General features: G+C 42.4%; 1 protein-coding gene across 1 annotated transcript in view; it reads left to right on the top strand.

Annotated features, from left to right (window-relative positions):
- Positions 1 to 20,320, top strand: part of LOC126189038 (peroxidasin) — a 245,209-nt gene that overhangs the window by 149,773 nt on the left and 75,116 nt on the right. Inside the window, exons 12-13 of the mRNA XM_049930888.1 lie at positions 6,195 to 6,428; positions 12,324 to 12,528. Coding sequence (XP_049786845.1) covers positions 6,195 to 6,428; positions 12,324 to 12,528 — 439 coding nt within the window. The remainder of the gene's footprint in view (positions 1 to 6,194; positions 6,429 to 12,323; positions 12,529 to 20,320) is intronic.

Consider the following 20,320-nt stretch of genomic DNA (forward strand, 5'->3'; position numbering starts at 1 on the left):
AATTCGAACGCTCTTTAAGAATGTTCACAGATGCTGCGGTTGTCTACAACAAAGTAGCAAAGACAGAACGTAATACCGATTTGCAGAATGGCCTGTAGAGGACTAATTAATGATGCACCCCCTGACAGTTGAACGTAAATAAATGTAACATACTGCGCATACAGGAAAAACAAAGCCACCACAGTTCAACTACACTATTGATGGCAAACTGCTGGAAACAGTATCTACCGTAAAGTATCTGGAAGTAACTGAATTGACCACATAAAGTAAGCAGTAGAAAAAGCATATGCCAGGCTGACATTCATAGAAATAATGTTACGAAAATGCAACTCATTCATGAAGAAAGTGGCTTATAAGGCGCTTGTTCGACAGATTCTTGAGTATTGTTCATCAATATTGGATCCTTACCAGGTAGGGATGATAGAAGAATAGAGAAGATCCAACTATGAGTGGTGTGTTTCGTGACGGGGTCGTTTATTTGGAGTGAGAGCGTCACCCAGATCCTCAACAAACTCCACTGGCAGACGTTACGAAAGAGGCGTTGTGCAGCAAATTTCGAGAGAGCACCTTCCAAGAAGAGTCTGATAATGTATTAGTTCCTCCCACATACGTCTCGCGTAATGACTACAACGACAAGTTTCGGGATGTCAGAGCCTATACAGATACTTGACGGCAGTCATTCTTTCCACGCACCATTCGCGAGTGGAACACGGCAGGGGGATCAGTTAATGGTATGGTCACACGTCATTAGGTGGCTTGAGCAATAAGCTGCAGATATAGGTATGACGTGCACAGTTTTACATTTTTCAACATTTAAAGCATTACCAATCTTTCCATTACTTTGAATTCTTATCAATATCTAATTAATATTTGTGTAGCTATACTCAAACAGTACTTCACTATAGGTAACTCCATGATGTGCGGAAAGTCCGACATTGCTATTAATATTGTCAGCAGCGTCATAAATATAGAACATTGACATCAAGGATCGCAATACGCCCCTCCGACACACACCCGAAGTTACTTCTTTGTGCCTCTGTCGATGATAACGAGCTGCTTCTTCCCTGCCAAAAACATTCTCAATCCATATGTCAATTTCTGTGGATACCCCGTACGTTTGTACTTTTGATAATAAATGTAGGTATGTTATATAGTTAAACGCCTTTCGAAAATCTTGAAATACGAGTGACTTGATCAAAGGCATTCAGGTTGGCATGAGAGAAGTATAAATTGGGTTTCACATGATCGATGTTTTTGAAATCCGTGTAGGCAATCTTTTCGAGATCCCTCATTGCGTTAGAGCTCAGAATATGTTCTAGGATTCTGTAGCAATGGATTTCAAGGATATGGGATGATAGTTCTATGGACTATTTCTCTTACCTTTCTTGTAGATGTGGGTGAACCGTGCTGTCTTCCAACGACAGGGCACTTACGCTAGAACTTACGGTAGATTATAGTCAAGAGCGGCTAATTTATCTGCAAATTCAGTCCATTATTTAATAGGTATTCCGCTGGATTTTGAAGCTATTTTGCAATATCATTGACACTAATATCTATACTACCCATCTTTTCAGTGGCACGAGAACTAAACTGGGGCAATACCTCTGGATTTTCGTTTGTAAACGATACTGAGTTCAGAATTTCTACTTTTGCTTTGCTACCATTAATTACAGTCCCTGTCTCGTCCATGACTGTGTGGATGCTAACTTTTGGTACCACTAACGCCTTTTACATATCGCCAGAATTTCTCTGGACTTTTGTGACGTTAGTCGTTGAAGGCGTCACGCAATTACACTGTAGAGAGCCAGAAGCGTTTCATTCAGCATCAGCGTATTTCTAGCCCCACATTTTGTTTTAAGCCTGTTATGCCGTAGCCTCTATTTCTTTATCGGTTTTATTGCTGTGACTGTGTGTACGCCTGGATCTAGGACGGGGCGGGGGCAAACCGGGGTATCTGCCTCAGAAGGCAATTTCAGGGAGCGCCAGATTCATGTTGTCGAAGAAAAAAAGCCTTGTTTCACAAAGCAGGCGCTCCTGCCTATGATGCAGCGTCAAGGGTAACCACAGCCATGGTCTCCGACCTGATAGTCCATGCTGCTGCAAACGTCGTTTAACTGTTCGTGCAGATGGTTGTTGTCTTGCAAACGTCCCCATCTGTTGACTCAGGGATCAGGACGTGGCTGCACTATCCGATACAGCCATGCAGATAAGATGCCTGTCATCTCGACTGCTAGTGATACGTGCCTACCATCCACCGCACGTTGGTGCATCGATTATTCATAAGCTCTTGAAACGCATCGCACTTGGTTGTTTGAAACTTTTTGAACATGTTCTAGGCTGATTTCTGAACGAATCGTAAGTTGATTTTTGAATGCGCTCGTACTGTACTGGATGTCTGTGCCAGGGTAATCCCAGTCGTATCTACAAATAAAAAACTTTCCGCAAACAAAAGGGGACGGGACTATACGATCTGAGCAGCGTAAACCCGAACGAGTGAATGCCAATCGCTTTTTGTTTATGTGTTTGGTGTGCGAAAGATAAACGATGTTATAATTATTAGCAAAATCTGGAGATCCAAACTAACTGAGTGGAAATAAATGACTAACGGGAATAGCAGGCAAGAACGATTACACATTATCTTCTCGATGTATGCAAGCAAATGAAATTTTGACAGAAAATTTTTGGCATATTGCTTCACTACTAAGGACCAGTTATACCGTCCCCGGTAGCAACCGTTTAAGTTCTTTTCTTGGTATAGGGCGGAAAACGCGTTGCACGAACGCGTAATACCGCCTAACCTGAGTATAAACATGGAATAAATAAACCAGTGATTCTGGTGGGTTTAGTAAAGGTAACCGGAGAATAAGTTTTGACAATGGCAGGAATAGTTACAAAATTAGTGATGAAAAGATTGTTTATTACAACGAAGAAGAAGAAGAAACGGGACATCACACAAATTGTACGGAAGAAAATGACAATTCTAAATTAATGTAAGAATTTCGTGCTACTACTACTTTTCGATCTCATGCTTGAGAAACTGGAGGGTATGAAAAGAATGTAAAGCTGTTTACTAGCGTAAACATTTTTACTCGCAGTGGGCCTAAAAGGCATTTGATATTGGTACTTTGTGAATTATATTCTGTCGTGTTATTTATATAAATGAACTAGATAAAAATGATCATTTGGGCAAAACCAGTCTCGATTATTTGCCGTGCGTTAAAACTGATGCAATATTAGAAAGGCCTCTTACGTTTCATCTACCAGACATTGACAAAATAGACGTAATCAAATCGAGAAATGGGGTATTATTCTTACCAGCTCTTTCACTAATACTAGACATTTTGATTTTTTCGTGTGGCAAAAAGTTTGACGAACTATGATGAGGTAATAGATTCTTTCACAGGGAGGAAAGCTCACCGTGTACAGCTGTAGTGAGATTAGAAGCGGAAAAAATGCTGTGACTTAAGGGCTGAAGAAATGTGTACTGTCTTGTTTCTCCCCCTTTATTACTGATTTTATGTTCCCTATAATTTTATATCACGGAAAAGAATGAATTATTAGCTAATAGGCAACAAAGAGTGCAAATTTTCTGAAGAATTCTTATTCTTCCGGTCACAAATAATCCCACTCAGTACTAATTATGAGTGTTTTTTTAAGAGGGGTAGGACGTCAAACCGGCAGACAACAAAGTTAGGAAACTACTGCGAAAGCAAAGAGAGCTTCACTGCAAGTTTAAACGCAGCCAAAACCTCTCAGACAAACAGAAGCTAAACGACGTCAAAGTTAGTGTAAGGAGGGCTATGCGTGAAGCGTTCAGTGAATTCGAAAGTAAAATTGTATGTACCGACTTGACAGAAAATCCTAGGAAGTTCTGGTTTTACGTTAAATCAGTAAGTGGATCGAAACAGCATATCCAGACACTCTTGGATGATAATGGCACTGAAACAGATGATGACACGCGTGAAGATGAAATACTAAACACCTTTTTCCAAAACTCTTTCACAGAGGAAGATCGCACTGCAGTTCCTTCTCTAAATCCTCACACGAACGAAGAAATGGCTGACAACGAAATAAGTGTCCAAGGAATGGAAAAGCAACTGAAATCACTCAACAGAGGAAAGTCCACTGGACCTGACGGGATACCAATTCGATTCTACATAGAGTACGCGAAAGAACTTGTCCCTCTTCTAACAGCCGTGTAGCGCAAGTCTCTAGAGGAACGGAAGGTTCCAAATGATTGGAAAAGAGCGCAGGTAGTTCCAGTTTCCAAGAAGGGTCGTCGAGCATTTGCGCAAAACTGTAGGCCTATATCTCTGACATGGATCTGTTACAGAATTTTAGAACATGTTTACTGCTAGCGTACCATGTCACTTCAGGAAACCCAGAATCTGCTCTGTAGGAATCAACATGGCTTCCGGAAACAGCGATCGTGTGAGACGCAACTCGCTTTATTTGTTAATGAGACCCAGAAAATATTAGATACAGGCTCCCCGGAAGATGCCATTTTCCTTGACTTCCGGAAGGCGTTCGATACAGTTCCGCACTGTCGCCTGATAAACAAAGTAAGAGCATATGGAATATCAGACCAGCTGTGTGGCTGGATTAAGAGTTTTTAGCAAACAGAACACAACATGTTGTTCTCAATGGAGAGACGTCTACAGACGTTAAAGTAACCTCTGGCGTGCAACAGGGGAGTGTTATGGGACCATCGCTTTTCACAGTATATATAAATGACCTAGCAGCTAGTGTCGGAAGTTCCGTTTCGCGGATGATGGTGTAGTATACAGAAAAGTTGCAGCATTAGAAAATTGCAGCGAAATGCAGAAAGGTCTGCAGCGGATAGGCACTTGGTGCAGGGAGTGGCAACTGACCCTTAACATACACAAATGTAATGTATTGCGAATACATAGAAAGAAGGATCCTTTGTTGTATGATTATATGACAGCGGAACAAACACTGGTAGCAGTTACTTCTGTAAAATATCTGGGAGTACGCGTGCGGAACGATTTGAAGTGGAATGATCATATAAAATTAATTGTTGGTAAGGCGGGTACCAGGTTGTGATTCATTGGGAGAGTCCTTAGAAAATGTAGTCCATCAACAAAGGAGGTGGCTTACAAAACACTCGTTCGACCTATACTTGAGTATTGCTCATCAGTGTGGGATTCGTACCAGGTCGGGTTGACGAAGGAGATAGAGAAGATCCAGAGAAGAGCAGCGCGTTTCGTCACAGGGTTATTTGGTAAGCGTGATAACGTTACGGAGATGTTTAGCAAACTCAAGTGGCAGACTATGCAAGAGAGGCGCTCTGCATCGCGGTGTAGTTTGCTGTCCAGGTTTCGAGAGGGTGCGTTTCTGGATGCGGTATCGAATATATTGCTTCCCCCTACTTATACCTCCAGAGGAGGTCACGAGTGTAAAATTAGAGAGATTCGAGCGCGCACGGAGGCTTTCCGGTAGTCGTTCTTCCCGCGAACCATAGTCGACTGGAACAGGAAAAGCAGATAATGACAGTGGCACGTAAAGTGCCCTTCGCCACACACCGTTGGGTGGTTTGCGGAGAATAAACGTAGATGTAGATGTGGACTAGGAACAGGAGAGGCACGGCAGGACATATTAGTTTCCACTGTCCTGAATGTAGGTTTGATGGCTTCCATTACAAAATATACACTTTTGAATTCCACGGAGCTAAATACAGTGACATGCAATAGAAGAATCTTGTGTGAAGAGGGGTGGCACTGCACTCTAGCACTCTTACGGTCAAATGACATGTCTCACATTTCCTCGATCATATATTTTTTACACATCAAATTCTTTTTGTAGCTTTTCTTTTTTTTAAATTTTTGACGTTCTATCTCAAACGCTCGATTAGGAGAGTAGGGCGCTACTATCAAGTTTTGGGATCGGAAACGTCGTAGATCCGGGGCTGACTGTATGTCATGGAGGATCCTATCAAATGCGTGGTCAACTATCTTCTAAACGTGAGCGACAGTTTTCCTGCGTGCTCGTCTCCAGAGCTAAATTTTTCAATGTGTAAGCAAGGTATAAGCAAGTAAACGAATATAAATAAACAGAGACATTGTAACTCAGACACACACATACATTTACACCAAGTTAGTTCCTTTCGTAGCCAACCTGTTGCACATGTTCACCGGGACACAACTAGCGTGACCTTGACCCTGTGACTGTTGCAGATTTCTCATATAAGGAGCTGCTGTCCCCCGGGCAGCTGGAACTGATCGCCAACCTGTCTGGCTGCATGGCGCACCGGCCCGTGGTCAACTGCTCGGACATGTGCTTCCACAGCAAGTACCGCTCCATAGACGGCACGTGCAACAACCTGGAGCACCCCATGTGGGGGGCCTCCCTCACCGCCTTCCGCCGCCTGCAGCACCCCATCTACGAGAACGGCTTCAGTACTCCTGTCGGTGAGTAGCCCCCACTCTTCAAACCAGTGGTTCTCAACGTAGGGTGCACGCACCCGCTGAGGGGAGTGGGGAGTGACAGACTTACAGGTCCGGTTGGGAGGGGGAGGGGGGCAGGCCAGAAGGAAGCAGAAACATGGGGTTAGAAAGGTCGAAAATTTTATACTCTTTTTACAGTTATCGAGTACATTTTCTGTAGAGTTGGCAGCAGCAGCTTTCTTTCACAGGTCACCAAGTTATTTCTGACCCTACATTTCCCAGAACACGTTGGGCATTCTTTAACTCATCATTACTCCTTTTGTGCTCTAGAGGCGTAAATAGTATTTTTATTGATTTTGTACGTTGAGTGAAAATTTCTGCTAAAGAAGATTGAATAATGCGGAATATGTTAAGCATGGAATCACGTCTATTAAAAATACCTTGTCCAACTGACACAGTTTGATGTGTGTCATAACGTCTTCAGTACCGACTAATTGCGGCCTTTGCATCTGGAACATCATTTAACAACAACTCACCCGGCGTTGAAAAATAAACTAAAAGAGTTTTTGTTGGAAATATACTTTAAATCGCATAAAACTGATCTTTTCTGGTATCTTTCAGATGGAAAACGTGAAAGTCATTGAAGCTTCATACGAAATTTTGCGTCTTTCAATTGGTGAGACGTTAATCAAAACAATCGACGATATATCTCTTTCAGACAACAGTGTACGTCGTAGGATCGAAGAAATGGTCATGAATGTAAAAGAACAGCTAGTGGAAAGACTGAAAAGTCTGCATTTTTTGCCTTGCAGTGTGACGATTCACTTGATGTAGCTCAACAATGACACTTTATACTGATTAAATTCAAACACTCGCTGATCCATTGATGTTCAGAATTTTTCTTGTGACTTTTATTACATAAACAATTTTAAATGTGAAAAGTGTTTTTCAAGTGAAAACAATATCATTAGGTATTTAAGTAAGACATAAAGACGTTTCTATTTCGTTTACCAAATGCTTTGAAACCCTACTGGGGGCACCAAGTAGGAAAGGCCGCGAACCACTGCTTTAAATAGCTGCCCTAAGAGCCTACTCCGCATAAGTAGGAGGGTCATTCTAAAAGTAAAGAACATCTTGATCTGACGAACCGCGTGTTACTCCCCCACCCTTCCAACGCGTCATAGACATTGTCAGACGTCGGCTCCGGGATGATGATAACAGCGAGCAGGATCGGTTGTTCACTGTTTATTTGTGCGATTACAAAACTGTTGACGAAATTAACGAATCCACTAAGTGTGAGGTTCTTAGTGCAACGTGGTAGCCGAACGCAAAAACGTTCGCTCTTAGAGCCAGATAATGGATGTTTACGTAAATATGGTGAATGGAGCCTCAGCTCGAAAATGCTGCATCGTGTTTAACACAGAACGAAGGAATGTTCTCGACGAAAAACGCTCCGACTAACCGCCAGTTGTATCTGGCGAAATCATGTCAAGGATTCTGTGAAGCAATCAACAGACTGTTAGTGATGATTTGGGCTTGAGAGGAGTGTGTGCCAGGGGAGTTCCTCGACTTTTGGCAGATCAACAAAAAAACTAGAAATGAGAGCAGCACTTACTTTTCTTACACGGTACTACAACAATGGCGATGAGTTTTTCAACCAAATTGTTACTGGTGACAAGACCTGGGATTCGAAAGAAAGACCAGGAACAATGCGCCAGCGGTTGGGACGGCATCAGTCACGACTTCAAAAAAAATAAAAATAAATAAATAAATAAATAAAAAATAAATAATAAAATAAAAAATAAAAATAAAAAATGGCTCTGAGCACTATGGGACTCAACATCTTAGGTCATAAGTCCCCTAGAACTTAGAACTACTTAAACCTAACTAACCTAAGGACACCACACACACCCATGCCCGAGGCAGGATTCGAACCTGCGACCGTAGCAGTCCCGCTGTTCCGGACTGCAGCGCCAGAACCGCTAGACCACCGCGGCCGGCCAAAAATAAAAAATAAGGAAACCTCACCAAAATATTCTGAGTACCAAAAGGTGATTCCTTTCAAACCTAGTTATTGTATTATACAGGTAGAGTATCATAAAATTAATCGCTTTCAAACCAGAAAGAAAATACCTTTTACTGCCATGAAGTGTAACGACCTCTTTGTGAATATTCTCCTCAACAAGGTTTAATTTTTTTGTCATATTATATTAGGTCACTTGCAAGCACTGCTGCAAAATCGAGATATGGAAGTACTTGAAGAACGTATATTGTTATTATGAGTTTTGGAAACAAATGTCAAAATATTGAGCGCAGTCTCTTCTTCGAATAATAATCAAGTGCCAATAAAAAGGAGACGCTCACGTGGCTAAGATTCCGAATCTGAATACTCTACTATGTCTCTAGATCACCTTCAAGTATGTGGACATTCGATTAAAAATGTGTCAGATCTCTCCAGCAATGGTATAAACATCTAGATAAATACAGGGTGGCGATTATTCAGCTACATGTAAAAAAACGTAAATTAGTTGCAAAGTACGGCGTGCACACACTTTATTCAACATGAAAACGTCACTACAGATATACGGATTTAGGTTACGACTCGTCGATACGCCTGCCATCATTGGCGATGATGTGGCCCAGACGAATAGCGAAATTTTGCATGAGCAGCTGAAGTGTCAGAACATCAATGCTCTCGATGACATCCTGAGTGGCTGTTTTCAGCTCAGCAATAGTTTTGAGGTTATTGCTGTACGCCTTGTCTTTAGCACAGCCCCACAAAATGGAGTCGCATGTGTTCAGATCCGGAGAATATGACGGCCAATCGAGGCCCATGCCAGCGGTTTCTGCGTACCCCAGAGCCAGAATGCGGTCGCCAAAGTACTCCTCCAGGACATCAAATATTCTCCTGCTTCGATGGGGTCGAGTACCGTCTTGTATGAACCACATCTTGTTGGAATCAGGGTCACTTTGGATAATGAAAATGAAATCATCTTCCAAAACCTTTACGTAACGTTCGGTAGTCACAGTGCCATCAAGAAATATTGCACCGACTATTCCGTGACTAGTAAGTGCACATCGCACAGTAACCTGTTAAGAGTGAAGAGACGTGTCCATAGCGAAATGTGGATTCTCAGTCCCACAAATAAACCAGTTTTGCTTAACGAAACCATATAAGTAAAAGTGGGCTTCGTTACTAAACCAATGCATGCGAATACTAATTATCGTCATGCCCCGCGGCCTACCGTGCAGTTTGACCGTCCTGACGCAAACCGTTCAGAGGTTATGACGATTTTATCTCACGTAGTTCAATAATTGTCACCCTGTTATTATCGTCATTGCTGTTGTGCGTTGGCTTTTGGTAATTTAAAGCTGTCACTGTTGAAGTTAATTGTATTTGCACGAGGAGCGCTATTCTTCAGCGTGATTGGCATGATTGCTTGGTAAGCAGAAAATGATTAATGATTAGGGGAAGTTCAATCTAAACGAAAGAGATGGAAAAAAGTTAATAAACCTGTTTACTATTTTAACAGTAATCGCCATAACTGTTAATACATTTATCATACTATAAGACAAGATGGCCAGTGCCTTCATGGAAAAATGTTTGAGGTTGCATGCGGAACCATGATTGCACAGACGTGCATTTCTTCGTTCTAATCACATTGACGACCATGAATTTCTTACTTTTTGTTGTTCCGAGTACGTTGGAGAAGTTACTTACTCCATTAGGTGCCGATATCTCTACATGCTATTTCCACACTTTTTCAGCCCTATAAAAAGACATTCGTGGCCGTCAAATTGCTTCTCACGAAGAGATGAATATCTGGGACGCATGCAACCGTAAACATGTTCCCATTAAGCTATTACCCATTTTCTCTTACACCGGGGTAAGTATATTAATAGTTGTGGCCATACTTTTGAAATAAACAGTGTACTTACTTTTTTCCATCTGTCTCGTTTTCATTTCGTACCTCATATACCTTGTAATAAATCTTCAGTTGCTTAGATTCATTCTTTTTGTTTTTGCGGATTACATATACCTGCAGAATATTAATACGCGAAAACTGTTAAAAAGTATTGAATGTATATGTGCTTATAACTGACATAACATGATCTCACATTACATACTATGCTTCGTGTTGGATAACATGTGTTCTCGAACAAGACTTCAAAAAACTTTAGTCGAATGCGTCCTCATCCGTCGCTTTCAACACCCCACGAATAGAAGGGCTTTGGTTGTCTCTCTGTTCCACGGTACTTTTCGTTCGGGAATTAGGCGTCTGCATTGGAGTGGACCAGTGGGCGCGCAGAAGTTTAAAAGCTTTATTTTCAGCTCGTAACTGCGTAGCCTACTGTTAGAATTATAGCCCAAATTTTCGCGCGGTATCTATTGGTCGGGTTACAATCTTGCAAGCGTGCGTTTCCCTTCATAAAATATGAGGTCAAGTTGCTGATATTTGTATTTCAGACGGGAGTAAAGCCTAGAGAATTGGGTTGTCTCTCCAGCACTTAATGCGGTATCAGGTGTAATGTGTTCAGTCCCTGCTTCGTAGCATCACAGGTGACGGACCGTCACACCAGAGACGAAGAAAGAACCAATAGCATGCTGACACCTTCTTATCTCTTGTTTTATAAGTCCGAAACTTCGGTTTTCACGTAGAATATTATTATCACCGTCATTTGGGACACGCTGGGTGGGGAACTGACTGATTTCGTCAGCGACAGAGAGATCGTGAATGTCGCCTGTTATTTGTAGCTTACTGGAACAGTTGTACAATGTAGTTTGGAGGAAACCACCGGGATTGCTTCTGAAATTAAGACGGTATAAGACCGTTTGATTTGGTTCTGCGTTTCCGATGTACTGTGCTGAAACAATAGAGTTACAGCCCTCCGTGTTGATCTAACGAGTTGAGCAAGGTACTCGAACCTTCTAGACAAATGTTCAAATGTGTGTGAAATCTTATGAGACTTAACTACTAAGGTCATCAGTCCCTAAGCTTACACACTACTTAACCTAAATTATCCTAAGGACAAACACACACACCCATGCCCGAGGGGGGACTCGAACCTCCGCCGGGACCAGCCGCACAGTCAATGACTGCAGCGCCCCAGACCGCACGGCTAATCCCGCACGGTGAACCGTTTAGATCCCGGGCTCAGTTCCGAATAGGGCTGTGTATGTTTGCTCATTCCAGTCCCTCCTGGACGGTCCGAGGTCCACTCATCCTGTTATCAAATCAGTATACCGGTAACCTTTGTCAGGGGTGAAAGACGACCGGGGAGATGTGCTCGCCACCCTCCCTCTCCTGGTGCCACAGTAAAGGAAGGCTGCACCACAGATTTTTTTCCCCCGTATAGCAGGCTGTCGCACCAAGCGATTTTCATCTCTTCCGTCCGTTAAAGATACACAGGGTCGGTGCTACTCAGGCTGACGTTCAGGAGGCTGTTGTTAAGTGGCTCGTGGACTTGGGAACTAACTCCTTTTATGCTGATTTCGACTGGTTAGTTTACGGGCTGAATAGTTGGTTAAATAACCGTGGTGACTGTGTGGAAAGTAATACGTAGCACAGCCTTTAGAAATTCTTGTGTCGGATTTCCTGAATAAATCTTTTCTATCACCGAACTTATTGCATTAGTTTTTGAAAAACCTCGTACCATTGTTGTGGTGATATGGGGACAGCTTAAACCTTGTGTGTAGACAGTAAGTTCTTGGAAAAGATAATGGTTAAAAGAATCATGTGATAGAGAAAAAAGTTTAGGGACATATTTCTTCACTTATTCGTCGTTTATATCTGTTCGGGTGTTACCTGCTTTACCTGCGTTATCCCTGAGACGAGTGCCAGGGTGGAAGGCAGCTCTTTACGATGCTTTTATCGCTGAGGACAGCGGGGTGTTGATGGCGGTACCTGTTGCACGCAGGCTGGAAGAAGACGACGCTGTACAACGGCTTCCCGAAGCCCAGCGCGCGCCTCGTCTCCACGAAGCTGATCAGCACGGACACCATCACTCCTGACGAGCGCCTCACCCACATGCTGATGCAGTGGGGGCAGTTCCTCGACCACGACCTCGACCACGCTATTCCAGCGGTGAGCAGCGAGAGCTGGGACGGTATCGACTGTAAGAGGTAAGATCGGACTCAATCATACTGCTGACTACTTTCCCAACAGCGTAATAAGGCAAATTAATGGACATTTCATTGTATCTCTTGCAGTAACATAATCTATTACAGACTATATCAGAGAAACTTTACTCACAGAACCTCTTTCTTTTAATTTTTATTCTTTTCACCAGACACAATGACATAAACAGAACATTTGTCTGACTTCCTTAAAAATATAAAACATAAACTACAAAGCATTACAGTATTACATAACGATATTGTGTAAAGATAAACACAGAATTCTGCAATGGAGTCTACAATGTACAGTAGTCTGACTACACGGCTACAATACAAACCACTCATTTTTAGCAGCAGAGCACTGGGCACTCAGATGCATGAAGAAATGCCGCGTCGGGCATGAAATGTTCTAATACATTTATTCTTTAATACTAACACAGTCCTGCAGTCGAGTCAGCTTAATGTAACCCCTGACCCCTGGGCAGCACTTACAACAGCTTTCAACTGTGAATCGCATACGGCTGTAGGCAAAAACTATAGCCATGTATAGAATTCTGAAGAGACGTTACCAGACAGACGTTTTCAAAATCGCGTTGAAGACACACGAAATAGCTGTACTTATACATTTGTACAGTATGCGTATTTCCTTTTCGTAATTTGAAAGCTGTTTTTACGAATACATCGAAATGAAATGTTTCTGACATTACAAATACAATTCATTTTTCGTTTCCACTTCTTATAGGCAGTTGGAAAATCAATACCCAGACAATGTCGGGTTTGCCAGTTCGTTCAGAATAAATCTTCTTGTTCTTCTTTTTCCGGGCCTTATCCCATGTGTCCTATGCATGGTATGTTATTTCTTGATGTGAGAGTGTTGTGATAGAGCGTGGCCGGATGCCCTTCTTGTCGCAACCAGTGTTTCAGGATGGGACAGTACAGACTAATTCGTGAAAAACATGCCATATAATATGTATCAAATGGTTCAAACGGCTCTGAGCACTATGGGACTTAACATCTGAGGTCATCAGGCCCCTAGACTTAGAACTACGTAACTAACCTAAGGACATCACACACATCCATGCCCGAGGCAGGATTCGAACCTGCGACCGTAGCAGCAGCGCGGTTCCGGACTGAAGCGCCTATAGCCGCTCGGCCGCAGCGACAAGCTGACATGTATCTTTTTATTCGTTAGGAAGATACAGCTGTTGCAACGTAACCCAAACAAATGCTCACAGAAGGTGTTAAGTAAAGTTATTAATTCATATCGATTAATTCGACCTCCTACTTCAATGCACTAAGGAATTTTATTGACAACACCACATGTAGCTCTTTCCAGGAGCATACGTAATGTACGGCAATATTTTTGCATGTGAAACACCGATAAACGTAGAGATTCTAAGGGTGATTGTTGAAAGTCTACGTTCTACTATCTCAATTATGTATTCTACTTTGTTCGCAACATGCATTTGTACGTTCAGTTAAAATATGACCCATGAGCACTGCACCTCTATCACACAGTTTAGTGAAAACACGAGTTCTCTGCGTTTAGGAAATCGTTTACCATATTCTCCAAAAGTAGTAGCAGCAGCAGCAGCATTTCCGTCGCTAAACCCGTGAACGGATATCATAACTGCATATCCGGGCCGGCCGGTGTGGTCGAGCGATTCTAGGCGCTTCAGTCCGGAAGCGCGCGGCTGCTACGGTCGCAGCTTCGAATCCTGACTCGGGCATGGATGTGGTGTGTGCTGTCCTTAGGTTGGTTAGGTTTAAGTAGTTCTACGTCTAGGGGACTGATGCTTCAGATATTAAGTCTCATAGTGTTTAGAGCCATTTGCATTTGCATATCCGACACTGTTAAATGTAAGTGAATAAAAATAACATAGAACGGTCGAAAGACCATAGATCTTCCTACGTGACATAAATTTCAATGTGATATGTCCACATGATCCTGAAAAAAAAGGTTCTTAAGACACTTACTGACAGTCTGGTAACAAATGTAAACTAAAATATTTTTTCGTGTGATACAATCACAGATTAATAATTTTTGTCTTTTTTTCCTATGCTTCTACTGCGAAACCTAGCTTCTTGCAAAATTTCATGATTCTAGGTGAACAGGAAGTAACCTATAGGTTTTGGTGAGTGAGTTTGTGAGTCTCAAAACATGTGACATAAATCGTTTCTCTATTGATTGCATTGACATAAAAACTTAAATTTTTTACATCGCGAAGGGAGCATAGATTTTACTAGCTGACATAACTTGATGCGTCTACCCGTTCCTGAGAAAAATGGCTCTTAACAGTAGGACAGACAGAGGGATAACAAAGAGATTCTATAAGGGTTCTGTTTGTGTCAAATGACGCACAGAACCCGAAAAGCAAGTTTTGAATATTAATTGAAAACTAATCGCCTTAACTGTTAATACACTTATCCCACTGTGACACAAGGTGGTCAGTGGCCACATGGTTAAAAGTCTATAGTTGCCTATATAACCATCATTGTACTCAGGCATACACCTCTTCGTCCGAAGCAAATCAAAGGCCACGAATATATTTCCTAGAACCTCCAGGAGTATGGAAACCGTATGATCACAGATCGACACTGCATGATGCGTAAGGGATTCCCAGCGAAACTTCTTCAGCGTAGGCAAAACTACAGGCACTACAGCTCTGGAAAAGTCATCATGACATTTTGCCTGAACTGCTACGTCCCCCAGCTCATTAACGTTTTGGAATATGGCATTTTCATTAACGCACAGTGATATGCAGGCACTTTGTAATAATCGAAGCGGGTTCAAAATGGTTCAAATGGCTCTTAGCACTATGGGACTTAACATCTGAGGTCATCAGTCCCATAGAACGTAGTACTACTTAAACCTAACTAACCTAACGACATCACACACATCCATGCCCGAGGCAGGATTCTAACCTGCGACCGTAGCGATCACGCGGTTCCAGACTGAAGCGCCTAGAACCGCTCGACCACCGCGGCCGGCAATCGAAGCGGCGCATGAAGTCCAAACACCACGGAGTGTTGACGAACGGCATCATTAAGCTGCAGGATAGTACCCGTCCACATGCTTAATGTATTGTTTAGAGGTCGCCGGAGAAGTTTTGCTGGGAAGCGCTTACGCATTCTTCATACAGTCCAGATCTCTCGCCATGCGATTTCCGTATTTTGGGACCCCAGAAGGAAGTAATACGTGGTCGTCGATCTGCCTCGGACGAAGAGATGCACAACTGGCACAATCACGGTTGCGTAGCCAACTGCAGACATTTTTCTATGAAGGCACTGATGATCATTTGTCACAGTGGGATCATGGTGTTATCAGTTACGGCAATTACTTTTGAAATAATAATCAGTTCATTTACTTTTTCCTCTGTCTCCTTTTAATTTTAATGCTCCTTATACACAAAATAAAGAGCAGAACTGAATATCAAATAAAATATTAGTTGGAAAATTCAATTATTTAAACTGAAGCACAACTTCGAAACCTGAAACTTAAAACAGGACAATGACAGCCGATGCACAAAAAAATATCAACTGGAGTATCAGCTCGTGAAACGAAATTTCTGTAACCAGCTGTATCATCGTAACGAAGAAAAATTGGGCACGTTATATAGAAAGTTATCTTGGAATGAGGCTAATCACCCAGCCTCTCCACACCCCCCTCCTCCTCCCTCCCGTAAAATAATTATAAACACTTGCATGCTGAACATTGGTGGTTCTGTTACTCAAGCTAGAAAGCTAGAGATGTTTACACGACACGAAACAGCACCGTGCAGCGGTTTCGCAAGGCAAGTTTCACATGGGGAAAACGTGGTCTCCACCACGAAACGCGTAGCGCGGGGAGATTACACAGTGCGACAGATACCAGGAGATTTATGGGTGCTCGTCAAAGAGCAAAGTTTCTCTCGTTTCCCGCAGTGTAAACGTTGTTACTGTTTGTGTGTGGAACAATGAACCTCAAGGAAAGCATACCCCTCATATAACTGAACAAAAACTATTCGTTTCTATAATACGGGATCTACAGCGCATATTATGTCGCAATAGCACATTATCCACGGGATCGGTAGACGGTATGCTGCTTGATATTTTATTTCAGTGTATAAGCTTATTTCGGTTTTACTGCCTTCATCAGTACATCTGCACACAGTGGCATTTATTTATAATTTGCATATTGTATAATTTATAAACGTTCCTTGCATTACTTGTTGTGACCACGTCCTGACGTTGTAGATGGATGTATGTCAACTTTGAGCAGTCTGTTATTGCTGTCTGTAATGGTTGGCTGTAATATTCTCTTCAGTAACGTTTCAGTAATGTTGTTCGATAATTTGCTCTTGCACTTATATTATAATATGTTTTTTATTATCTGACACTCATAGACATTCAGGTTTGACATCAAGTTTCTTACTCAAAGGTATTTATGTTCTGTGAGTCGTGTATTTATAGAAATGTTACCGATGTGTTTGTAATCTTTGGTGTTTCGGTTATCCGTTACCCCAATAAAAAATTTAAATAATTTTTTAAAACTATGTGCGCTTGAAACCCGTTTGTTTATTTCATTTTTGAGGTTTTAAAGAGAACGTGTGCAGGAACGGCAACCAGTTCACCTTCTTAACACGTCACAGAAATGAAAAACACGAAGTTGAGAACATTGAAAACTTTTTACAAAACGTGCACAAAATCCCAAAAAGTCCAGTCATGAACATTTTGGAGGAATTTGAAATATACTTCCACGCCAAATATTACTCTACGACGCACTAAATAACACACAGATTTTAAGCGCACACAGTTATTAAAAAATATTATTGTAATTTTATACAAGGGTAGCGCATAACCAAAACTCCAAAGATTACGAACACCTCAGTAACACTTCCATAGATACACGACCCACAACAAGATAAACTTTTGAGTAAACAGCTTGCTCTCAAACTTGGATTGCTACGATTGTTAGACAGTAAAAAAAAACGTATTATGGAATACATGCAAGAGTAAATTATCGAACCACTTTAAAACGTTATGGAAAAAAAGAAAAAAATACATCCAACAACTACGGACTATGTCCATCTAAAACGTCAGGACTTGACTACAACGTCGAAGGAAAAGAACTTTTGTAGATTATACATTACGTAAATTGTAAATAAATACAATTGTTTACGGATGTAATAATAAAGATAATAAAGCCGAAATAAGCTTATATACTAAAATCAAATATCAAGCAACTTAGTGCCTACCAATTCTCTGCATGAAATATATTCTCTTTTTAGGGATCTCACAGTAAAAGCCCATTACAAGCGGACATAAAGAGAGAGTGCCTAGACGGAGGGATATGTATGTGGTCACTCAGCAGCCAGTTGCAAGTTTGAGAAAAAAAAAACCTCTGTTGTGGTCATACAGAAGCGAAAGATCGAGGGAGAGCAAGAGAAGGACAATTAAATTTTGACGTAAACATATATCGCTGACTTGTGTGTGAATCGTCTTTCGGAAAGGGTCGCATAGTCAGAGCCAGCCTTTCTCGAAAATTCACTGCTTCTCTCAGTTTCATATCTATTTTTTCTGTTTGAAGGCCTATCATTCCAATGAGATATTCAAAGTCTCCTGTAACCATGTGGATGAAGTTTCTGATGGTGCGGTCGGATGGCTTCCACTGATATTTGTCTTGTAAGCTTGTTTCCGTATACGGAATAATTCAGTACTCCAGCAGCCGCGGAATCGTTTTCTTTTCTTTTTCAAACACAGGAACGTAATGGCGGTGAACGCGAATGCAACAGCCGAAATTTTGACAGAATACGGCGACGTGGTTGTCTCGCCACAACTGAGGGTTGACATTTTTCTTGCCTGCTTCTCGCAACATTTCGCTCTGTATAGATCTAAGAGTGACGCAGCCAGCTAGCGAAGCAGCCTCGTCTATTGTAAACGCACCTTGACGACGTTTCCCCGTTGACAACGAAGTACAGAGTTTTGTTTTATAAGAACTCTTCTCGAATCACGCACTTCCACATTGCACATCACCTGTCTTACGATTGGTTCAATACATACTGACTCAAATGACAAGCCAGTTCGTGAAAACTCGCTCACGTGTCACTGAGTTGGGTGATGTTGTAGGACAGAACACAATTGAGCGCTGAACAGTTAACTGTTTTATTCGGCTAAACACAAAAATATACAGAATGCAACAGGAAAGAGACAGCCGGAGGCGATACCAAGTAGCAGTGTTATAGTCCATCGTAACATTGCAGATCCGTAGCGTAACAAAGAGCGACGTCCAAACAGCGTATCGTATCCAGATCCAGGTTTCGATCCAGTAAGATGACAGTAAACACCACGACGAAGAATGATGATTCCTCCAATAGTCTACAATATACACTGTGATGAAAAAAGTAATGGGATAGTGATATTCACATATACAGATGGCGGTAGTATTGTGTACACAAGGTGTAAATGGGCAGTTATCGAAATTGTCATTTGTAGTTAGGCGATTCATGTGAAAGGTTTTCGACGTGATTATGGCCGCACAGCGAGAATTAACAGACTCTGAACGCGGATTCGTGGTAGGATCTAGACGGACGGGACTTTCCAATTCGGCAGTCTTTAGGAAATTCAATTTCCCGAGATCCATAGTATCAAGAGTACACGGCATTTCAAGCAATACTTCCCTCCACGGACAAAGCTGTGGCCGACAGCCTTCACTTAACGACCGCTAACAGACAAGCAACATCGCGAGAAATAACCGCAGAACTCCAAACGTGACGTACGACGAACGTATCCGTTAGGTCAGTGCGACTAAATATGGCGTTCACGGTCAATGTAGCAAACGACCAACGCGAGTGCCTTTGCTAACAACATGGCGTCGCCTGCAGCGCCTCTCCTAGGCTCGTGACCATATCAGTCGCACCCTAGACCACTGGAAAACCGTAGACTGGTCAGATGAATCCCAATTTCAGTTGGTAAGAGCTGATAGCAGGGTTCGAGTGTGGCGCAGGCCACTCGAAGCCATGGACTGAAGTTGTCGACAACACACTGTGAAAGCTGGTGATGCCTCCATAATGGTGTGGGGTGTGTTTAAATGGAATGGACTGATTCCTCTTGTCCATGGACTTCATGTTCCCAAACAATAATGTCACATTACCGGGCCACAATTATTCGCGATTAGTTTGAAGAAAAAGTTCTGGATGGTTCGAACGAATGATTTGGCTACCTGGGTGGCCCGCCATGAGTCCCATCGAACATTTATGGGACATAATCGAAAGGGCAGTTCGTGCACACGTTCTGTACCGGCAATACTTTCGAAATTAAGGACGGCTAAGGATTCAGCATGGCTCAGTATTTCTGCAGGGGTCTTTCAAAGATTTGTTGAATCCATGCGACGTCGAGTTGCTGCACTACGCCAGGAAAAAGGAGATCCGACACGACATTAGGAGGTGGCCCACGTCTTGTGTCAACACAGTCTACATTAATGGTGGCATCACCACATAGAACTCAAGTTCGCGTAAGACAGTAATAAGACAAAGAATCGTCCTTGTTCAGAGATAAATCAAAGCCCAAATAAACGCCGGTTCAACAATCGCCATAGCAGCACCACACGGTAGCACTGAGTCCCCCGGAAGATGTCTGGTAGCCGGTAGGCAGCATAGCGAAATGATGTAGTGTCGTGCACACTCGGTCGGTACTCCAACAGATGGGCCGACTTAGGCGGCCGGCGCGAGTTGAATGGAGCGGAGCTGCGACTGCATCTGGTTGCTATAGGTTGCGCCACGCCTAACACACCACGACGGAGGAGTATCCGCAGGCTCTT

The sequence above is a fragment of the Schistocerca cancellata genome, chromosome 5, assembly GCF_023864275.1.
Source record: "Schistocerca cancellata isolate TAMUIC-IGC-003103 chromosome 5, iqSchCanc2.1, whole genome shotgun sequence".
Lineage (NCBI taxonomy): Eukaryota > Metazoa > Arthropoda > Insecta > Orthoptera > Acrididae > Schistocerca > Schistocerca cancellata.